Below are 20,680 nucleotides of genomic sequence, written 5' to 3' on the forward strand. Positions count from 1 at the left end.
CATTAGATTTAACAAATCAGTTATTCATTAGATTAACAAATAGTCACAGACCCCTCACCCAATAAACATACTGGGTGCGAGGATGTCTGCGAACGATACCAGGCCCCTGGTCACCATGGCAACCACGGCACCTTTTGCTAGACCAGATACACTTTACGACCTAATGGCATGTTGAGAGTTCTCTCTTTCACTACATTTTCCATAGGAAATACACAATGCACAGTAAAAATTGACTCTTCTCGAATTAATTCATAGGAAAACCTTTCTTTGAATGAACACGCATATCCTTCAGGTCATTGTGTATGTTGTTACTGTCCTTGTATATTGTATTTTATATTGTATACTGTTTTATGCAGGCTTATGATAGAACCTAATTATTCATATTTCCCCTTTGAGCTGATTCGCTACAGGTTATCTTCAGACCAAGACAGAAGTTATCAAATTGGTATTGTTACATCCAAACCAAAAGCCTGTGTAGTAACAACAGAAGTAGGCATTCACATTGCTTATGGTTTGACATTCAATTTGGAGCCTTTTTCTCTTTGGAAACATGTCAAAGTTGGGAGGTGTGGCACTGTGGTCAAATAAAACTTGAGCTTTACAGGTTAGATTCTGCAGAGGCCAATGCAAGAGCAGTCACCATCTACACATTGTGCCCTTGAGTGAGGGATATAAGCCCAAGTAGCTCCAGGGGATTGTCCCTGCAGTAAGTGTTCTGTAAGTGCTTGGCTTGGATATTTTAATGATCTTACAGGATTTTATGTGTGTTTACATTAAAGGATTCAAATGTCCCATTAGCAGCATAATGATGGTTCTAGCTGAACTTTCTAATGTTATTGATCTAGTAGTTTCATTAATGTATTAAATAATATCACTGAATGTAATTAACATCCAATCACTGCAAACTATTTTAAACAGCTGTCACAATAATACTTAACATGTTAAGTTATTAAGTTATGGTGGGTAAATTGATCAACTATACGGTCATATTTTTATATATATTTTAAAAACCTACTGGAGATCCAAAAGTAATGTATCATAAACAATTTATGTATAGCCTATAAGACCTGAACATTTGACATTTTCTCAAATTTAAATTTAAATGGTTTCCACGCCCGCCTCCCTAAACCTCCTCCAAATAATACGTCAAAAACTAAATAAATGGGCGGAGTGGATTTATTATTTTATTTTCTTACAAATATATGCATTAAACAATGCGTTCAAGCCTTTATATAATGATAAACCTAGATTACACGCGCTAGAGCACGTATTTTTCACTTGTCATGTAGACGCCTACAAACCAAGCGTTTACAGGTCAATTTCAACTTTTATACGTTCAAAATGACAATTTAAAGCTCACAAGCCCAGATGTGTAACCTCTCTCAAGCCTCCCGCCACGCACATTTGAACATTTCTTGTAATGCCATGACATAAATAAAATGATAAATTGCTATAAATTACAACAGCATTTCTTTCTTTGTTCAAAATGATGATTGTACAGATTATCTGGCCCGTTTTACCTGAACACATGTGCATCTGCAGTGTTGACAACAGATGAAGACATCTGACATTTCAATAGCTCTTGGGCTTTTTCGTGCCATATTTGTAACGAATACTGATAAAAGAGCCCATAACACACAAACAACAATCTGGACGATGTGCAGAGACATCTTTATGCCCCTCCGATATGATTTACCAGAGAGTGGCCCGTTTTACCTGACTTCACCCTACGCGTAAAACCGCATTTCATAAGAACGATAAGAACTAGGCAACGTATCGACTTTATCCGTGCAAGCTCACATTTGCGCGTTATGTGCGTTTATAGTTTCAAATCTGACCTTGTGACACCTCATGCGTTTTATGTTTTTCTTTGAATATTTAACAACCAGCGTAATTAAAATACAAATGTAGCGCGTCACGCACCATTAAGCGCCCGCTAGTATGTTTTTCGCTTGGTTAATGTTATTGGTACGAGAAGGCAAGCTTACCTTCAGGCGCGATCGCTCCACAGATATCATAGTAACGGCGGGATGCTGCAGTCAGAAAGACCTTTTCCACGGAGATCTCGAGGAGAGATTTAGCCATGCGCGATGGAAACGCTATAATTTTTCAGAATTAAACGCGAATGCAACAACACATCCGATTATTCATCATCAATACCACAGCCCACTGCTGTCGAAGCACACATTGCGTTGTTTATGTATGGGTTAGTTATGAAGTGCACATTTAGTATGCATTAGATCAGCTTCAGTGGTGTTTGTATTGTGCGTAAATTTTAATTAAATATTAAACATTGGAATATTGGAATTTGATTTTACATGCTTTCAGGGCTGTTGGTGTTTTTATTCTGTTTGTTAATTTATTAATTCAATTATATAATCATGCATGAGAATTATTAGAATCTATTGAAATCTAGTGCTGGAGTTTAAACATGAACTGTGTATTATTTATTAATTGGTTCAGAAAAGACTGCTGTCTGTTCATCCATCTTTCCAACAAAATAATAATTGCACTGCTTTTCCTCCTTGTACCTTGACATTGATGTTACCAAGAGTGTGCCATAGGGAGATAATGCCTATGCTTCATCTGCTATCCGGGCAGATAAATAATAATATTTCAGTTGTATGTAACTTTTACAAATACAAGTAGCCTATTAAATTTCTTAAAGCTTTTCTAATTAGTGCCCATCAGTTTGAATGGTGTGGGAAGAACAAACAGTCTCCTTAAGCACTAAAAACCAGGTGGTGGACCAAGGGCATAAATGTCAGTATGGGTATGTAAGCAAAACACATTAGAAATACTATGCATTCTTACCAAAGATACACACTTTTCTTTCTTTCAACCTTGCAATTGCATTAAGTACAACTACATTACTGACAAACACCATTCAGTTTAGTAGTAGTATGCTAAATGGATCTGGTGGGCAAGGCTGATATAAAAAGTAACATGGAAATTTTGGTCGTAAAAACTAACATTTTACACATAAATGGAAATGGAGAACCATGTAAATAACACAGTACATGCATACAATCCAATACCAGTACCATGATACCAGCACAATACTTTGATGAAAGGCAGTGCACATATGCAATAAACAAATTGAGGAATAATTGTATGACTAAACATTAATCTTTGATCATTTACATCTTTCGCAAATTAATTAACAGTACATGAATTTTAATCAGGCATCTGCGGGACACGGGTCGTCGTCGGTTGGGTCCTTAGAGTTCCACAAATCTACGCAATCACCTGAAGAATTCAATGGCGACGGCTTATATGCGAGATCAGGATTGAATTTAAAGAATGGCAGGTCTGAACGTGATTATTTCTGTCTTTTTGAGCTTTAAAGCTAGCTTATTTGAGACTGCCACGATCATATGTTTTCATACATGTGATCGGAAGGTTTATTTTCGTGCTAACACATAGCCACGTGCTAACGCATGCTAGATATCCGGTTAGCCAACACGCTAACATCACAATGTTTTTATTGTTCATGTCTTAATTAAAAAAAAACACAAGCTGAAAAGTAGAATGTCCATAATTATTTATAATGTCACACTTATTGCTAGATTTCTATCTCTTTTGTTGTTTGTTGTCGATCATTCGTGTATACAATGTAACGTTAAGGGACGTCAGTGTAAATAGGGAAATTCAGCATACATTTAAAATGTTTAGGGGTGTGCAAGTACTAAAAAAAAATCGAACCACAATCAGAAATATTGAAAATGTTCTTAATTGTAATGTCAAACTAAGTACTGAAGTTCTTTCTCATTTGTTGTTTATTCTCGATCATTTGTGTGAGCCGTGTACGCACTACGCAGTGTCAGTCTAAATGGGGAAACTTTATTATTTTCCTAAAACCGACAGTTTTTATTAGATATCTAAATGTTTTACTATTTTTTTTTATAGTATGCACACCTATACACGTTTTAAATGTAGGCAAGGTTATAAAAAAAACGTAGCCTAAATGTTGAATAGTCCGATTAATAAGCAAGGAATATTTAGGCTAGATTCGCACTATTTAGCATACATTTAAAATGTTTAGAGGTGTGCAGTGTAAAAACAATCTAAACACAAGCTGAAATATTGGCCATGTCCATAATTAATTGTCACACATTACCAAATTTTTACCTTTATTTGTGGTTTGTTGACTATTATTAATATAAACGGAGTAAGAAATGCCAGTCAAAAAGGGGACATTTTATTATTTTCTTAGAAAATCTTAGAAAATTAGAAATCTGTATGTTTTTTATATACTTTAACACCACTAAGCATGGTTGATTAAAATATAAAATTATTAAAGTTATTAAAATAGCCTAAAAGTTCCAGTATCAGATTAATGTCTATTAAATCTTCCTCTTATGAAACATTTATTGAAATTGAGTGTTTAACTAGTCAAATATGACTTAAAAAATGGTGCTTTCATGTATTGTAGGTTGAAGTTATCCTGTTGTCATGTAGAATTCAAGGCCAGCAACTAAAAATAGCACAATATCTTAAAATGCACACATGCTTTGACTTCGGTGCCTTATACGGTGGTGTAAGTCAAGCTAGGAATTGTGCGTATTAAATGGTTTCATTTTTCTCTCTCCTTTTCCAAAGGCCTTGCCTGGTATTTGGACGCCTGTCTAATCCCTCGCAGATACACAAGGGATTTGTGATTGTGTAGCGTCACGTCGGACATCTGAGCTCATACTAGGCGGCCCAACATACAGAGAGCATGTACTGCCTCCAGTGGTTACTCCCGGTCCTCCTGATCCCCAAACCCTTAAATCCGGCCCTGTGGTTCAACCACTCCATGTTCATGGGCTTCTACCTGCTCAGCTTCCTGTTGGAGAGGAAGCCGTGTACCATTTGTGCCTTAGTCTTCCTGGCAGCATTGTTTCTCATCTGCTACAGCTGCTGGGGAAACTGCTTTCTGTACCACTGCCATGATTCTCCACTGCCGGACTCAGCACACGACCCCAACATTGTGGGCACCTAGACTCGGGTTTCCGCACGGACAAACCCGGACTGTGAATACAAGAGCTGCTGGGAAGTTTCGGTTCTTTATACCCACGTTGACAACCGCTCTCCGCTGTAACCCCTAACAAACCCTGATTTGAATCTCCTCGCCGCAGCGCAGGGGCGTGTGAAGCTTGCATGGGTTCCATTCTCGCTGTGTTCGGTGCACATTCTTTCATTTCTGGATGCTGAATTTTTCCAAAGGGGTAGATGATAATGTGTGCGTGTTTGTATATTGCGATTTTGGGTTTTTGTTCATGTCAATAATCAGTATGAGTCCAAGTGTTAAGCGGATAGACGCCAGATGAATTTTGTCACGTAAATTGAGCTGAAGGCGTGCTTCTACACTGCTGAGTTAGCTCAAATGCTGTCTCCACTTTTAATTCAATAAAGTTTCTAATGATCAAAATCGAGCAGCTGTGTGTGTGTACATGCGAAATATCATCTGCTGTTTGACAGTGTGATGCTATAAACAACTTCAGAACAGCTGTGTGGATCAATCATGATTTTACCCATTGTTTTTTCCTTGCAGATCCATTCTGTGCCAAATAAACATGCATTTTTGGAGGGAATTGGTGGTTAAGCAAATACAACAACCAGTAGTGCTTTTCATTAGCAGGGTGAGTCTCATGAAAGCCGTTTCACTAGACAGACCGGCTCACTAGGCAAACATTTTATTCATAATATTCTTTAACAGATGTTTTTAAAAGCAGATGTTTAAAAATTTCTGACAAATATCACATTGAAATGGATTGTTTGTTTAGAATTTAATCATTTTTGTTATACACTGTAAACAAAAACAAAAAAAGTGAAATTTATGGTTAAAAAATAAGGTATAAAAATAAAAAAAACTATTTTACGTTTTATAGATGGAAATTACATTTATTTTTCACTCTAAATTATAAAATGATTTTATACATTTTCACTACAACTGTACATTTCAATTGAATAGTATTTTAAATAAAATGTCTTGTTAGATTTTTCACTGCATGTAGTTAAGAAACTTACCATTAACCAATTTACAGGTTTTTAACATGGCGTTTTTACAGTCTTTTAAAGCAGCACTATGTAACTTTTTCTGTGTTCAAAATTTGCAAATTGTATATAATGAGCGAGTACATCATGAATTCATCTTCCAAACCGCGTTTTTGTCTTATTCCGAATCACTACGGTACACTTATAGCAAGTACTCATATTTGGACTATTGTAGCCTGGTCGGGAAGTCACCGCTGCGGAGTAACACATACCTGCGTGAATCGCCATAGACATAAACTTAGAGAAGTAGCTCCGGTTGGAATGTTCTTCCGCGGGATGTGTGCAGTTCTGTTTATTTACCGCTAGAGCGCCAAAAGTTACATAGTGCTGCTTTAACTTAAAAATGTACAATATTTTTTTACAGTGAATTTTAAACTATTCTGTTCTTGCCATGAAAATCTTTGGTGCTCACATGGCTTTAAAAATATCAAAATATTCTGGAAATTAAATGAATTAACAAATTCTCTAAGAAAGTATTTTTTATAATTATATTACAGTAACAGCAAATGTGTTTAATTGCCATGAAAAAGTCCGAAAAATGTTTCATTTGCATCATGCAGTAAGATTAACGTAAAATATTATTATAAAATAATGCAACACATTCTGGTACAGTATGATGAAAAACTGGCCATGCAATGGATTGCATGGGAATATAGAAGACCATTTGGTAACATTTTAAAGCAAGGTCCCATTATTAATGCATTAACTAACAATGAGCAATACATTTGTTCCAGTATTTACTAATCGTTGTTAATTTTAGTTAATAAAAATACATCTGTTCATTGTCAGGCCCATTAAATAATATTAACACATACAACTTTTGATTTTAATAATGTATTAGTAAATGTTGAAATTACCATTAAGATTAATATATGCTTTAGAAGTATTTCATTGTTAGTTCCTGTTAATGTTAACAAATGAAATCTTACTGTAACGTGTTACAATTTGTTTTTATAAACTTGTCCAAATTGTAGGATGTGGTTATTTAGAGCTGTGTGTGAATGAATCATTTGATTTTGGGTTGCTTTAATGCTTTTAATGAACAAGTCCGAGTTCTCTTATTTACATTTACTGTCAATATATTTCACGTTTACTCATTTTGATACATAAGAAATATAGAAGACAGTTTATTCATAAATATTTCACTTAAAATGAAAAGTTAAAATTATATAAAAGAAAATATAAAATAATATAACTGCATATTAAATACTTGGCAAAATGTGTACACACAGATGAAATGTGTTCAACCAAAACCTTCCAGTCTCCCAGCACCATCCAATCAGGTAACAGATTGGGTTTGTGGTCTTCTTATAAGATTGTGATTTCTGTTTCCAGGTTCTTGTAAGCCGCGTCCTGTAGCTCATAGATCTGGTCCATACGCTGGAATGCCATGTGACCTTTCTTACCTAAGAAAGAACAATGTAAAACAGCTGTGACCGGCACCTCTGTACTTCACAAGGAGTACTGTATGTAGGACGAGGACAAATTACATGCAATTTAAAAGAAGATAGGCACCTGAGTGAACATTAATGATACCAATTGAAATGCTTATGACTTTTATTCAAATTATAATAGAATATTAAATATTTGCTTTGTGATTTCTGAAACTTGAATTTGTTCTAGATTATGAGATGTGATATGGTGCTTTGGAAGATGGTCTGAAATGCCTCAATCAAAGAAACCATCGGTTAAGGTAGCTGTCTTTGGATTCAGACACAGCCCATATAGGGACAAAAGCAGCACATGACACAGATGCAGTAGTCACAGCTTAAGGGTCACGTACCAAAGGACAGTACAGTCTCCCGTGCAGCGTTCCTCAGGTCTTCATCTGTGGAGCGCCACAGTTCAGCCACCTGCTCTGCACTCTCTGAGGCCTAAGAAACCACAAAACCACTTCATCAAAGCTGAATTTTCAGCATCATTACTCCAGTCTTCAGTGTCAAATGACCCTTCAGAAATCATTCTAATATGCTGATTTGCTGCTCAAGAAACATTTCTGATTATTATTAATGTGGAAAACAGTTGTGCTGCTTCATATTTTTAAGGAAACAGATCAATATTTTTCCAGGATCCATTGATGAATAGAAAGTTCAAACGAACAGCATTTATTTAAAGGGGTCATATGACGTTGCTAAAAAAGAACATTATTTTGTGTATTTGGTGTAATGAAATGTGTTTATGTGGTTTAAGGTTCAAAAATTGTTACAATTACATTATTGTTTCTCCTCTATGCCCCGCCTTTCTGAAACGCATCGATTTTTATAAAGCTCATCGGTCTGAAGAGAGGTGTGCTCTGATTGGCCAGCTATCCAGTGCGTTGTGATTGGCCGAATGCCTCAAGCGTGTGACGGAAATGTTACGCCCCTCACCATATTGTGATGCCTTGTCCCGGCCGGAGCGACGTGACAAAAACATTAAAACCCATTATAAACAAGTCATTTGTAGCATCCAGTGGGGACATAATTACAGATTATAATGACTTATACTGTCTTTTTAAGCGTTGCGTTGTGTCTCGAGCAGCGTAAACATAAAACCATGTCTGCATTTGTGATCGGAGAAATGACAAACAACAAGCGCTACTCTACACTGCTCAAAACTCGTGTTTGAATCGTCATTGGCAAATTCTTTAAATATGAAAACATACTAACAGGCTGTGAGTCAGCATTATTTGTCAGAACACCGGCATTGTAGGCCACTCTCCCAGGAAACAGTTCTCGTCCTCCGTAAAATGCGTTGCACACACACAAATATTTATTTTGAACTGTTCTGGAACAGTGTTGTAAATACAACTTAACCACTGATTTCTAGTTGTGTCCTCTTTTGGAAGGCCAAACAAAGTAGTTTCGCTTTCACACAGCGTCTCCACCACATGGTGGCGGCGGTAACAATACTACAGCGAGAATCAAAGTTACGCCTTCTTTCTTTGCATGAACATTTGGGTGGCGTTATGCAAATATTCCGTGACGTAGACATGTGGGGGCGTGTTTAAACGAGGTGTTTTAGGAGGGCGTGGACGAGTCTTAACTTTCATAAAGAATATCTCTTTGGGTTTGAGACTTTAGTCTTTGCAACTTTAGGGATCTTATCTATTCTATTCACGAACAGCTTGTAACACTCCAAAGAGAAAAGAAAACTTGAAATCGCATCATATGACCCCTTTAAAATAGAAATCTTTTGCAAGATTATAACATTATATGTCTTTACTGTCACTTTTGATCGCATCATAAATATCAACAGCAGTAAAAGGTCAATATAAACCCATTCTGACTGAACAATTTGTTGTTTGATGGCAGAACTTACCTTCAGACATTTCAGAGCCAGACAGGCCTCATGCCGCACATGCATGTTGCTGTTTCTCAGCAGATCTGTATAGTGAACCACTGCCTATAAAACACCCACACAACTACATCACACACAGCAAGTGCAGCTCACTTAAGCCATGCTTAAAAACGCTTAAATGTGTTTATGTTAGATAACAAAAAGAAAGATAGCTTTGTGAAAACCAAAGCCTTTCACAAAATGAAGCTAGTTGTGGTTTAAATGGGAATCAAAAGGTCTTGGTTAGCAACATTCTACAAAATATTTTCTTTTGATTAAAGGAAAAGTTCACCAAAAAAAAGAAAGAAAATTGACTCACCCTCAGGCCATCCAAGATGCTTACCAATGGATCCTCTGCAGTGAATGGGTGCCGTCAGAATGAGTCCAAACAGCTGAGAAAAACATCACAATAATCTACAAGTAATCCACACGACTCCATCAAACTCCAAATCAAAACGTCTTGTTAAATGAAAAGCTGTGTGTTTATGAGAAACAAATCTATCATTAAGACATTTTTTGACAGGAGATGGACTTTTTCACTAGAGTAAGCATTATTATGGATTATGGACTGATATTTTTGCCAGAAGCAATAGTACAAACGTGCAGCTTTTGGCTTCACAAGACATTAACTGATGGTCTGGAGTGGTGTGGAATACTTGTGGATTATTGTGATGTTTTTATCAGCTGTCTGGACTCTCATTCTGACGGCACCCATTCACTGCAGAGGAACCATTGGTGAGCAAGTGATGTGATTCAACATTTCTCCAAACCTGTTCTGATGAAGAATCAAACTCATCTACATCTTGATTGGCCTGAGGGTGAGTACATTTTCAGGAAATGTTTATTTTTGGGTGAACTATTCCTTTAAATGCTGACTGAATTTTGGTTAGACTATCCCTTTAATTGTTCGGTATGAGAAGCATTTGTGTTTGATGGCAAGTTAGGTAGGCCCTTTTTACCTTTGCCCTGAAGGATTTGGATCGCGAGGCCCTGCTGAGGCAGGACGTGGCCGCTGAAGCCACCTTGTGATTGGTGTCTGTCTGTAGCTTGGCCAGGAGCTGGAGGGTGCGTCCCGTCGGCTGCAGCTCAGAGATGCGCTTGCCTTTCAGCTTTTTCAGAGCTCGCCTCCTCTTGGGACTCTCCAGACTGGCTATCAGATACACTGCAGCAAACCGATTCGAGGGAGAAACACAGAGGGAAGTCTCTTAATGAGATCTGTTGGGAAGAATCCTTGAGGGTGATTGATTGATGCTGAAAGCAGTAAACTCACAGTGAACCGATAAAGAAAATCAATGTCAGACTAGTTTCTCTGATGTTTGCATCCTAAAATGAGTTGTGTCTGTGAACACTCTGTGCTGTTACCTTCTTTAGAGAGGAGAGAGATGTGCTCCCCAAAGTCAGTGATACTGCATCTGTTGAGGTAGACTAACAGCTGAAACACAGTCACTCGGTCTGTAGTGCACTGAGTCACAGATACCATCATACAGCTGCACTTCACCTGATGCAGCAACTGACTGAAAACTGCAGGACAAAAGAAAACACTCATCACGAATCAGAAAGAGAAGACAAACCTTTATGCTTTTTGCAAGTAAATTATCCCAGTAGTGTGAGAATAACATTATAAAAGAACAATAAAATAGAACACAACACAAGATATATATATTATTTTACAAACAGTACAATTATTGCTGTAGTCTGAGAAAAATTCTGAAGCAACACTGAATAGAAGAGATTTATTCTTTAAACATTATTTGTTTTTAGTTTAATAATTACATTTCGAAGGAACACAGAATAAGAATAAAATGTAATACATACAATTATTTTATACAGAAAAATATTCAATATTTATTTACAAATTTTGGCTTTTTGAAGAATAAAATAGACATTTATTTTTGAATGCAAAGCTTATTAAACTATTTCAAAGGCAATTATTATTTCAAAGAGAAAATAACTCTGATTAACAATGAATAGAATATAAATATCCTTAAAAATACAATCTAATCATAATAATATTGTAATTAAAAATAGAATAATATAGTAAAATATAAAATTAAATACAATTATTTTATATATTAAATATTATTAGATATTTATTGATAAACTAATGGATTTTAGTTGTTTGAAATTTAATTATTGATCCTAAAGGACAAATATAATAAACATTTATTATATTACACAATGATTATTAGATTATTTCAAAGACAATTAAGTATTATTTTTAAAGAGACACCAATTCTAAGCAAAAATGACTATAATAGAAATATCCGTCCAAAAACATGCTACTACTACTACTAATAATAATCATCATAAAGTAAATTATAATATAAAATTATATACCATTATTCTATACATAATAAGATATTATTAGATATTTATTTACAAATGGATGGATTTTAGTTGTTTGAAAATATAAAATTCAAATAGAATAGACATTTATCATACAAAGCTTATTAGATTATTTAAAGACAATTATTTAAAGACTATTTGTAGGGAAATAAATTCTGAGCAACGAGTAGAACAGAACAGAATAGAATAGAAATGTCCTGCAGAAATTAAAACATTAATATTTAAGTAGTTTGTGAATGAAATCATCGAGGAAGAAAAATATATAGTAAAATGTTTTTTTTTTTTTATTCTATTCCATTCTGCCTTGGACACATTATTTCAGTAGTTTGTGGATTCAGTTTTTAGGAAGCATTAGAACAGAACAGAACAGAACAGCGTCTGACCTTCATCAGCATGGCCTGGCTGTTTGGCTTTGACTTTGTGGATGTAATGTTTGCGCAGTGTCCTGAGAAACTGATCCGTGGAGCAACAGAAAGGCGAGTCACTCTCACAACACCCCTTCCAAAATACTTCAATCCACTTAGGAGCTCTGGCAAACACTGAGACACATCCACACACATGACTAATGCACCTACAGCGCTTCACACTGACACAGGAAAGAGCCCGTGACCACTGACAGTATAAAGTAACAGTCACCGCACATAATTGCATATTCTAGTGTTACCCTTAAACAGTATGGGAAAGAAAATCTGTTATAATAAATCATAAACTCTGTCATTTTAAAAGTTTGCGTTTGCAGGAAATCTATAAATCTCAATTATTAGGATCTAGGATCAGAAACTTACACTCTGTTACTGAGATCTCCTCTATCATCCTCTGTGACAAATCGCCGATTTTTTCCAGCATGTGGACTTGCCACAAGAGCTCCTCCATGATGTCTTTGTGTACAAGATCAGAGTCAGAACACTTCAGAGCCTGGAAGGAGACAGAATGTGAACTTATGCAGACACAAAGTAACAATATATGTTGCTAACTGTCTGATGATTTGGTTAGACTGATTCATCACCCTCAGCAGCACTGTGCAGACATTGAGGTGGGTTTCAAGAGCTTGATCCAGACTGTAGACCCCTGTGCTGAGTGACGGCTTGACTGCACCATCTCCTCTGTGTCTGACCAGCCCTTCACCCGTGTCTTTTGAGGATGGAGAGGTCTTATCCTGAGATAACAGATGCATGCTTTTCAGGGTGTTCTCGTTGAATGAACCGATCCTAGGGAGAAAAAAAAAGAAAGAAAACTTCCTTTATTCTGAAGTTTATTTATGAAATATGAAACTTAAAATAATTTAATTAAGAGATACATACATATATCTTAAATAATTTTACTATAATAATGAATACTATAAATATTTCAATATCATTATTTTTAAATCTTAAACTTTAACCTGAATTGAACTTTAACCATCCATGTTATACATTTATATTTTTATATGCCAAAAATATTGTGCAATATCATATCCATGTAAAGGCAATTAAACATCATGTATTGTTTAAATATCAGATTGCTAAATATATTATAATAATATGGAGAGGCATCGGACCTTGACCTGACAAATAAATGAATGTGTACATTTCATGCATTCCTCCACTTCATCCACAAGATGGCACTTTAAGCCTTCATTTAATATGTTAGTCCAGCAACTTGCCTTTTGTTAGATTGAGTGACTTTGCATGAACACAGACTTGCATTCATCAGTCCAAATCATCAGATCAAAGCTAAATACAAAAAATCTTTTTTTTATACTAATGGACTTATTTAACCTCCCAAAAACACACAAAAAAAGTTTAAACTAGCAAACAAATCTAGAAATTATATATCTTCCAAAAAAATTAAGCCTATTTTTAGGACCATTCCCCACCCTTAGTTCTCAGCTCTGTAATGAGAAAAATTAGATTATGGTACCAAAAAGTTTATAGTACTACTGGAGAGATTATATTACTATATTTTATTTATAAGCAAGTTTTCAATATATATATTTATGTATTTCTTTTTTCTCTTGATTTTTTGACATTTCTTTGAGGGATTCACTCAGACACACCAGCTAAAAATTAGTTGACTTACCCAGTGTACCCAAGTCTGATGCTGCCCATATCTGATATTTCATCTTCATTACAATCTGCAGAGAGGAAGTCGAAACTGCCCAGCACTTCCTCTTCCTCTACTGCTAGTGTCTGAGATGAGGGCATCTGTGGAGGGTTGAGGTCCTTCTAACATCAGGAAATATGCGAACGAAGAGTGAAGTCAATTAAACAACAGCAAACAAACATTTATCAACAATCCATAGAGAAAAACTGAGCAACTCCGTCACATTGTAAGGTGAATCTCATGAAAACATGTTCAGGTCAATATAAATTTTCCAAAAAATTAAATGAAAAGAAATAAGAATCTAACCTTCAAGACCTTGTTCATTTGGCGTATCTGCAGGTCTAATTTCTTTAATGTCTCTACGTTGCTCATGTCCTCCAGCTCTGTATTCAGATCCTCTAGCAATGAATTAACTCTCTTAGCCACGGCTCTCTTCTCAGCTCTGCCCACTTTTCTGTCCTTCACCAGGAATCTGTCTTCAATTCCCTGCTTGAATGAGGTCTCCTCTTCAGGAGCCTCATCCAGGGCCGTCTCTTGTGCGTCTCTTTCACCTGTGCTGGGGGTCACATCCCCATTTTGCTTGAGGATGTCAGGCGTGCTGTAGCGGTGGAAGAGGAATATGGAGTCTCGCTTGCTGCCTGCAGGACTGGGGGAGGCTGTGTCGGTCTCTGATGGCCATTCCACACTCTCCTCAGCCTAGGGTTATGAATGGAAAGAAATTAAATATGCCAGCAATTTTAAGTGATTTTTGAATTTTTTTTTGCAACTTTATATTTTTGAAAAAAAAAGTAAAATCTTAACAGATGTTTTCTTAAAATTTTAAATTAAAATGTAATTTAAAAAATAATTAAATTTTACATTTTAAATTAATATAACCGTTCACTCAAAATAAATACATCATAAATAATTTAATATATATTATTTTAATTGTATTATTAAAGTGGTTATTGCTATTAATTATATATAAAAGAATATATAAAAAAAATACATTTATTATTATTATGCACTTCAAAACTTTTTAGATTTAAAATATTTATATATTTTTTTAAATCCCACATTAAGCAAAATACTCTTAACTGATGGTTTCTTAAAATATAACATTATTCAGAACAAATAAATCATTGTTATTATTATTATTAGAATTATTATTATTATTTTAAATGTTTTTAAAAATCTCACATAAACCAAAAAAAGGTAAGTTAATTGGTGGTTTCTTAAAATATATTAAAATAGGATGATGTTTAACTACAAAAAATAAATAAATTCCATAAAATAAAATGTATAATCTCCACCCCCCCCCCTATATTTTTTACTATAAAACTGTTTATTGCTTTTAATAAAAAACAAAAGCACTATCATCACTGGAAAAACTCTCAACCAGCGTGCTCAACAAAAAATATTTATAATGAAAACAAAAAAAGTCAGCACATTATCATGCATTTACATATTTTGAAATATATATTTACATTTATAATATTTCTATTTAAAAAATCCCACTTAAGCAAAAAATTGTTTATATTAACACAATCAGTTTCATACATCTTCTGTGTGTGTCTTCGGTAGATTGTCATCCTGTAACTTAGTGTCTAGAACAGAGTGGTGTGTGGTTGGTGGGTCGCTTGTCTTCTCATAGGCAGGAGGACTAAGTGCCTGGGTGGAGTCAGCCAGGTAGCTGAGTAAAGACACGCCCCTTGATTCACATGAGCCAATGAAGAAAGAGCCATCTGCATCCTGTATCTGACGCATCATCGACTACAGCATAAAAGGACAGATGACATCATGAAATGACATTTAAGTGGGTAATTTCTGCCTCACTAGCTTCTTTTTGCTCAATGACACCAGACTCCAGACGCTCAAAAACCTTGCCAACATCAGCACAAATCTTGTTTGGGTTTGTGTGGCACCATTTCAACTTTGTGCGTCATAATGAGGATGACAGAACGATTTTCCTGAATCATCTTTTGTCACAGTCTGTGTTGGCTTTTACTCAAGATCTCACTGGGGTCACATCGTACAATCTGTCACGTAACAATCCTAAAGCACAGATAAAATCTCACAACCGGCTTCACTTATAGTTGTCTCTGCACAAACCAGGATAGGAGAATGTATTTTAGCATCGGAAATTACACACTTCACCTTCAAATCATTGTGAGTGGTCATGCTGGGAGTCTGTGTGGATGGATGTAGGTCACAAACTCACTAGAAAGTATTTCTCAGTGAAACTGGGTGTGTTGGGAGGCGTCCAGCTATATACAGATCCCTTTCTGCTGTGGATGGACTGGCGGCTGGTGGACGCTGTGAGAGGCCTCACCTCAGAGCTATCAAATGGACTAAAGGAAGAAAAAGTGAAGGAACAAGAAACTGTGAGGGGAAAATGGACTCCAGTCCGCTTACATGTGCAAAATAACAATTTTATGAAAAGACACAGACAGTAAACACAAAGCAGAAGACTAGTGTCTAAGGATTAAATATATATTGGTGTTTGGATTTAAACTGGAATATATATTGTGCTTAGAGATAACTACAGATCTTGCTAGTTGTTACCCGTATATTGTCACAATTGTAGGTGTAACATCACCTCCCACCTTAACCATAGCCCAACACATAACCCCACCCTTAAACTTTAAAAATAACCTTACCCATAATCCCACTCCGTCCTAACCCTGAGCATAATTCTGAGTGTCCCTAAGTCTCCTATACTTACTTTTACCACACAGTAATCTACCACCCAATGCTCAAAATGACTTTCAAGTTATGTTTTTAAGTTATATTTTTAAGCTTGCGATCAAAAACAAAAAAATGATGTTGTTTTAAGAAATTAGTTTTATTCAGCAAAGAATTAGCAAGGATGCAATAAGTTGATCAAAAGTGACAGTAAATACATTTACAATGTTACAAAAAAAAGTATTTTTCAAATAAATGCTTTTTTTTTCCATTAATCAAAGAATCGTGAAAGAGGGACACAGTTTTTAACATTGATTATAATAAAAAAAAATTTTGAGCGGCAAATAAGCATATTAGAATGATTTCTGAAGGATCATGTGACACTGAAGACTGGAGTAATGATGCTGAAAATTCAGCTTTACATCACAGGAAGTTTCTTACATTTTAAAATATATTCAAATAGAAAACAGTTATTTTAGATTGCAGTTATAATATTGCTGGTTTACTGTATTTATTCAATGAATGCAGTTTGGGTGAGCATAAGAAACTAATTTAATGAATTATTCATTTTTTTATTATCTGTTATTTGTAAATGTTATACATTAATATTTAATAATTTCCTATTAACTTTGTCAAAATGTTTAACACAAAATCTAACCTTTATTGTAATCTAAAATTCAAACTAACTAGTGATTGTCCTTTTTTTCTGCATTTATTTGCATGCTAAATTAAGATTGTTGTTATCTCAAGTCAACATGAAACAGCATTCACATGGTTTTCTGTTTTTTCTAAAGCATGTTTTTTTTTTTTTTTTTAAATTTTTTACCCATCCCAAGGTTTTTTCTCCATTCTGTCACCGATGGAGTTTTGGTTCCTTGCCGCTGTCGCCTCTGGCTTGCTTAGTTGGGGACACTTCATTTCCAGCGATACCGTTGACTTGATTGCAAAGATACTATTTAAACTGAGCTGGATGTTGACATCACTGAATTCAATGATGAACTGTCTTTAACTGAAAAATTTGTGTTTACTATTGTCATTTTGCATTATTGACACACTATTTTCCTAATTAATGCTGTTCAGTTGCTTTGACACAATCTGTATTGTTAAAAGCGCTATATAAATAAAGGTGACTTGACTTGACATATACTTGCTGACATTTACTGTTTTACTCAATAAAGAAGAGAGAGATGGCATGAAAAAAACTCACTCAGGTTCTGATTGCACATGATGTGTTGAGTGGCAGTGCGTGTTTGTCATCACTGCTTTATGAGGAGTGACACTGCTAACAGAGACTAAGCAGAACCAGAGGAAATGAGGTGACGGCTGTGAACTAACACACACACACGGTCACAGCAGAGCGTGGAGATGCTGAACAATGCTGTAAGATGTTTATTTTAGTGACGCTGTAAAAAAGAGGCTATGAAAAATCTTTTCCACCTGGACTGTGTAAAGAGCAGTGTAATTGGATCAGTGTGTGTGTGAGAGGGAGGGGGCAGAGGGATGGATTATTTATCCTTCTCTCTGCAGTCAGCTGGTCTTCCACAGCTGGTGTGTGTTAGCCGATAGCAGAGCCGCACTTACAGGGGGTGTGTTTGTATGTGAGATAAGTGTCATATCTACTTGGTTACATGAAAAAAATGTTAGGACCATAAAAGCAGTCCGCATTTGCGCTATATTCCAGTTCTTCAGAAGTCAGAATAACTCCTAGTGAAGTTATTATTTGCTGAAAATCTTGCCCTATGAAGCCCTCAAATCTCCTTCGTGGTTCTACAAATAAGATACATTGAACTACCATCCAAAAGTTTTGGGTTGGTAAAAAAATTTTCAAATGTTTTTGAAAGAAGTCTCTTATGCTCACTAAGGCTGCATTTATTTGATCAAAAATACAGTAAAAATTTATAATATTGTGAAATATTATTACATTTTGAAAGAACTGTTTTTTATGTTAATACATTTTAAAATGTAATTTATTCCTGTGATGCAAAGCTGAATTTTCAGCATCATTACTCCAGTCTTCAGTGTCACATGATCCTTCAGAAATCATTCTAATATGCTGAATTAATGCGCAAGAAACATTTATTATTATTAACAATGTTGAACACAGTTATGCTGCTTAATATTTCTGTGGAAACCATGATACATTTTTTCAGGATTCTTTGATGAATAGAAAGTTCAAATTAACAACATTTATTTGAAAAAGAAGTAGTTTGTATGAATGTAAAAGTATTTACTGTTACTTTCAATCAATTTAATGCATCCTTGCTATATAAAAGTATTAACTGTTAATGTAAAAGAAATTCTGAACCCAGTTTTTGCAGTGAAGTTTCATACAGGAGTGTACAAGATGTGTGTAAAAGTTGAGTTTGGTGTCACTGACATTAAATAAAGTCAATAAAGTCTTAAGGTGCCCTGTCAATCACTTTCAAGTATTTCACAGCACTTTTAGCACTTTAAAAAGTTTGTCTCGTAAACTCCACACGTTCACTTACTTCCAAACCACCTCTAGCTGTAGCTTGATGGTTCCCAGTTCTGTAATGTCCACAACCATCATCTGCGGCCGTGCTGTGAAAAAATCTGCACTCCTGAATGTTACCATGCCGACCAGAATAGAGCTCAACCCCTTGACCTCTGTTACCTGCAGGACATTTCAGAAAACCTTTCAGATTCTGCAGATGTTGTTGGCTAGACTAGAGTTTTTGAGGGAAATGATAATAATTATGATGATATTTCTAGTTGTTGCCATGTTGTAGCTAGAATATTGCTATGTGGTTGTAACAGTGTTGCTATGCGGTTGCTGGAATGTTGCCGGTAGTTGCTAGAGTGTTGATTTATGGTTGTCATGGTATTTTTAATGGTTGCTATGTTGTTTTGGTGATTGCTAGAATGTTCTCGGTGGTTGCTAGAGTGTTCCTATGTGGTTGCTGTGTTTTTTGCTGGTTGTTAGAATGTTGCTATGCGGTTGCTGGGGTTTTTGGTGGTTGCTAGAGTGTTGCTATGTTGTTGCTAGAATGTCGCTATGTGGTTGCTAGGGTGTTCCTATGTGGTTGCTGGAGTTTTTGGTAGTTGCTAGAATGTTGCTATGTGGTTGCTGGGGGTTTTGGTGGTTGCTAGAGTGTTGATTTATGGTTGTCATGGTATTTTTAATGGTTGCTATGGTGTTTTGGTGGTTGCTAGAATGTTCTTGGTGGTTGCTAGAGTGTTCCTATGTGGTTGCTGTGTTTTTTGGTGGTTGTTAGAATGTTGCTATGCGGTTTCTGGGGTTTTTGGTGGTTGCTAGAGTGTTGCTATGTGGTTGCTGGGGTTTTTGGTGGCTGCTAGAATGTTGCTATGTTGTTGCTATATGGTTGCTAGTGTGTTCTTGGTGGTTGCTAGACTGTTGCTTTGCTATGTGGATATATTTCTGGTGGTTGCTATGTTGTTGCTAAAATATTGCTATGTGGTTGCTGGGGTTTTTGGTGGCTGCTAGAATGTTGCTATGTTGTTGCTATATGGTTGCTAGTGTGTTCTTGGTGGTTGCTAGACTGTTGCTTTGCTATGTGGATATATTTCTGGTGGTTGCTATGTTGTTGCTAAAATATTGCTATGTGGTTGCTGGGGTTTTTGGTGGCTGCTAGAATGTTGCTATGTTGTTGCTATATGGTTGCTAGTGTGTTCTTGGTGGTTGCTAGACTGTTGCTTTGCTATGTGGATATATTTCTGGTGGTTGCTATGTTGTTGCTAAAATATTGCTATGTGGTTGCTGGGGTTTTTGGTGGTTGCTAGAATGTCTCTATGTGGTTGCTAGGGTGTTCCTATGTGGTTGCTGGAGTTTTTGGTAGTTGCTAGAATGTTGCTATGTGGTTGCTGGGGGTTTTGGTGGTTGCTAGAGTGTTGATTTATGGTTGTCATGGTATTTTTAATGGTTGCTATGGTGTTTTGGTGGTTGCTAGAATGTTCTCGGTGGTTGGTGACTGAAACATGTAAAAAGAGTACATATCAAACTATCTATGATACTCTGGTCTAAAGAAATGGTTCAGGTGCCTCTTTCAATTTAATCTATTGAATTTTGAATATTAACCACTTTGTTTCAATTTTGTTTAGCCATCTACCAGGTGATGTCAATTAACTGACTCTGCCAATGAGTTACATTCTTAAATTTATATAGTATGAATATGTGCAATATATAGTATAATATGAGCAATAGAAATGTAATGCATGCCATAAATTGGATAATAGCTGCCTATGAGTTATT

General features: G+C 35.7%; 3 protein-coding genes across 4 annotated transcripts in view; 1 reads left to right on the plus strand and 2 right to left on the minus strand.

Annotated features, from left to right (window-relative positions):
- LOC107696433 (transmembrane protein 74B-like) overlaps positions 1-2,155 on the minus strand; it is a 3,639-nt gene extending 1,484 nt beyond the window's left edge. For both annotated transcript variants that reach the window (XM_016496753.1, XM_016496751.1), the window contains exon 1: positions 1,989-2,155. The gene's annotated coding sequence lies outside the window, so the exon portion shown is untranslated. The remainder of the gene's footprint in view (positions 1-1,988) is intronic.
- A 1,057-nt stretch (positions 2,156-3,212) lies between these two features.
- LOC107696478 (bladder cancer-associated protein) lies at positions 3,213-5,417 on the plus strand. The gene is made up of 2 exons (XM_016496826.1): positions 3,213-3,310; positions 4,603-5,417. Exon 2 carries the CDS (start codon positions 4,721-4,723, stop codon positions 4,982-4,984), a length of 264 nt encoding a protein of 87 aa, XP_016352312.1. The 5' UTR covers positions 3,213-3,310; positions 4,603-4,720; the 3' UTR covers positions 4,985-5,417.
- A 1,665-nt stretch (positions 5,418-7,082) lies between these two features.
- ripor3 (RIPOR family member 3) overlaps positions 7,083-20,680 on the minus strand; it is a 31,253-nt gene continuing 17,655 nt past the window's right edge. The window contains exons 12-23 of the mRNA XM_016496827.1: positions 15,986-16,115; positions 15,325-15,537; positions 14,092-14,481; positions 13,762-13,907; positions 12,710-12,911; positions 12,489-12,618; positions 12,087-12,242; positions 10,720-10,878; positions 10,317-10,519; positions 9,340-9,423; positions 7,823-7,913; positions 7,083-7,445 (exon numbers count right to left, since the gene is read on the minus strand). Coding sequence (XP_016352313.1) covers positions 7,348-7,445; positions 7,823-7,913; positions 9,340-9,423; positions 10,317-10,519; positions 10,720-10,878; positions 12,087-12,242; positions 12,489-12,618; positions 12,710-12,911; positions 13,762-13,907; positions 14,092-14,481; positions 15,325-15,537; positions 15,986-16,115 — 2,002 coding nt within the window. The 3' untranslated portion in view covers positions 7,083-7,347. The remainder of the gene's footprint in view (positions 7,446-7,822; positions 7,914-9,339; positions 9,424-10,316; positions 10,520-10,719; positions 10,879-12,086; positions 12,243-12,488; positions 12,619-12,709; positions 12,912-13,761; positions 13,908-14,091; positions 14,482-15,324; positions 15,538-15,985; positions 16,116-20,680) is intronic.

Source organism: Sinocyclocheilus anshuiensis, unplaced genomic scaffold, assembly GCF_001515605.1.
Source record: "Sinocyclocheilus anshuiensis isolate Anshui unplaced genomic scaffold, SAMN03320099.WGS_v1.1 scaffold522, whole genome shotgun sequence".
NCBI classification, from domain to species: Eukaryota; Metazoa; Chordata; class Actinopteri; order Cypriniformes; family Cyprinidae; genus Sinocyclocheilus; species Sinocyclocheilus anshuiensis.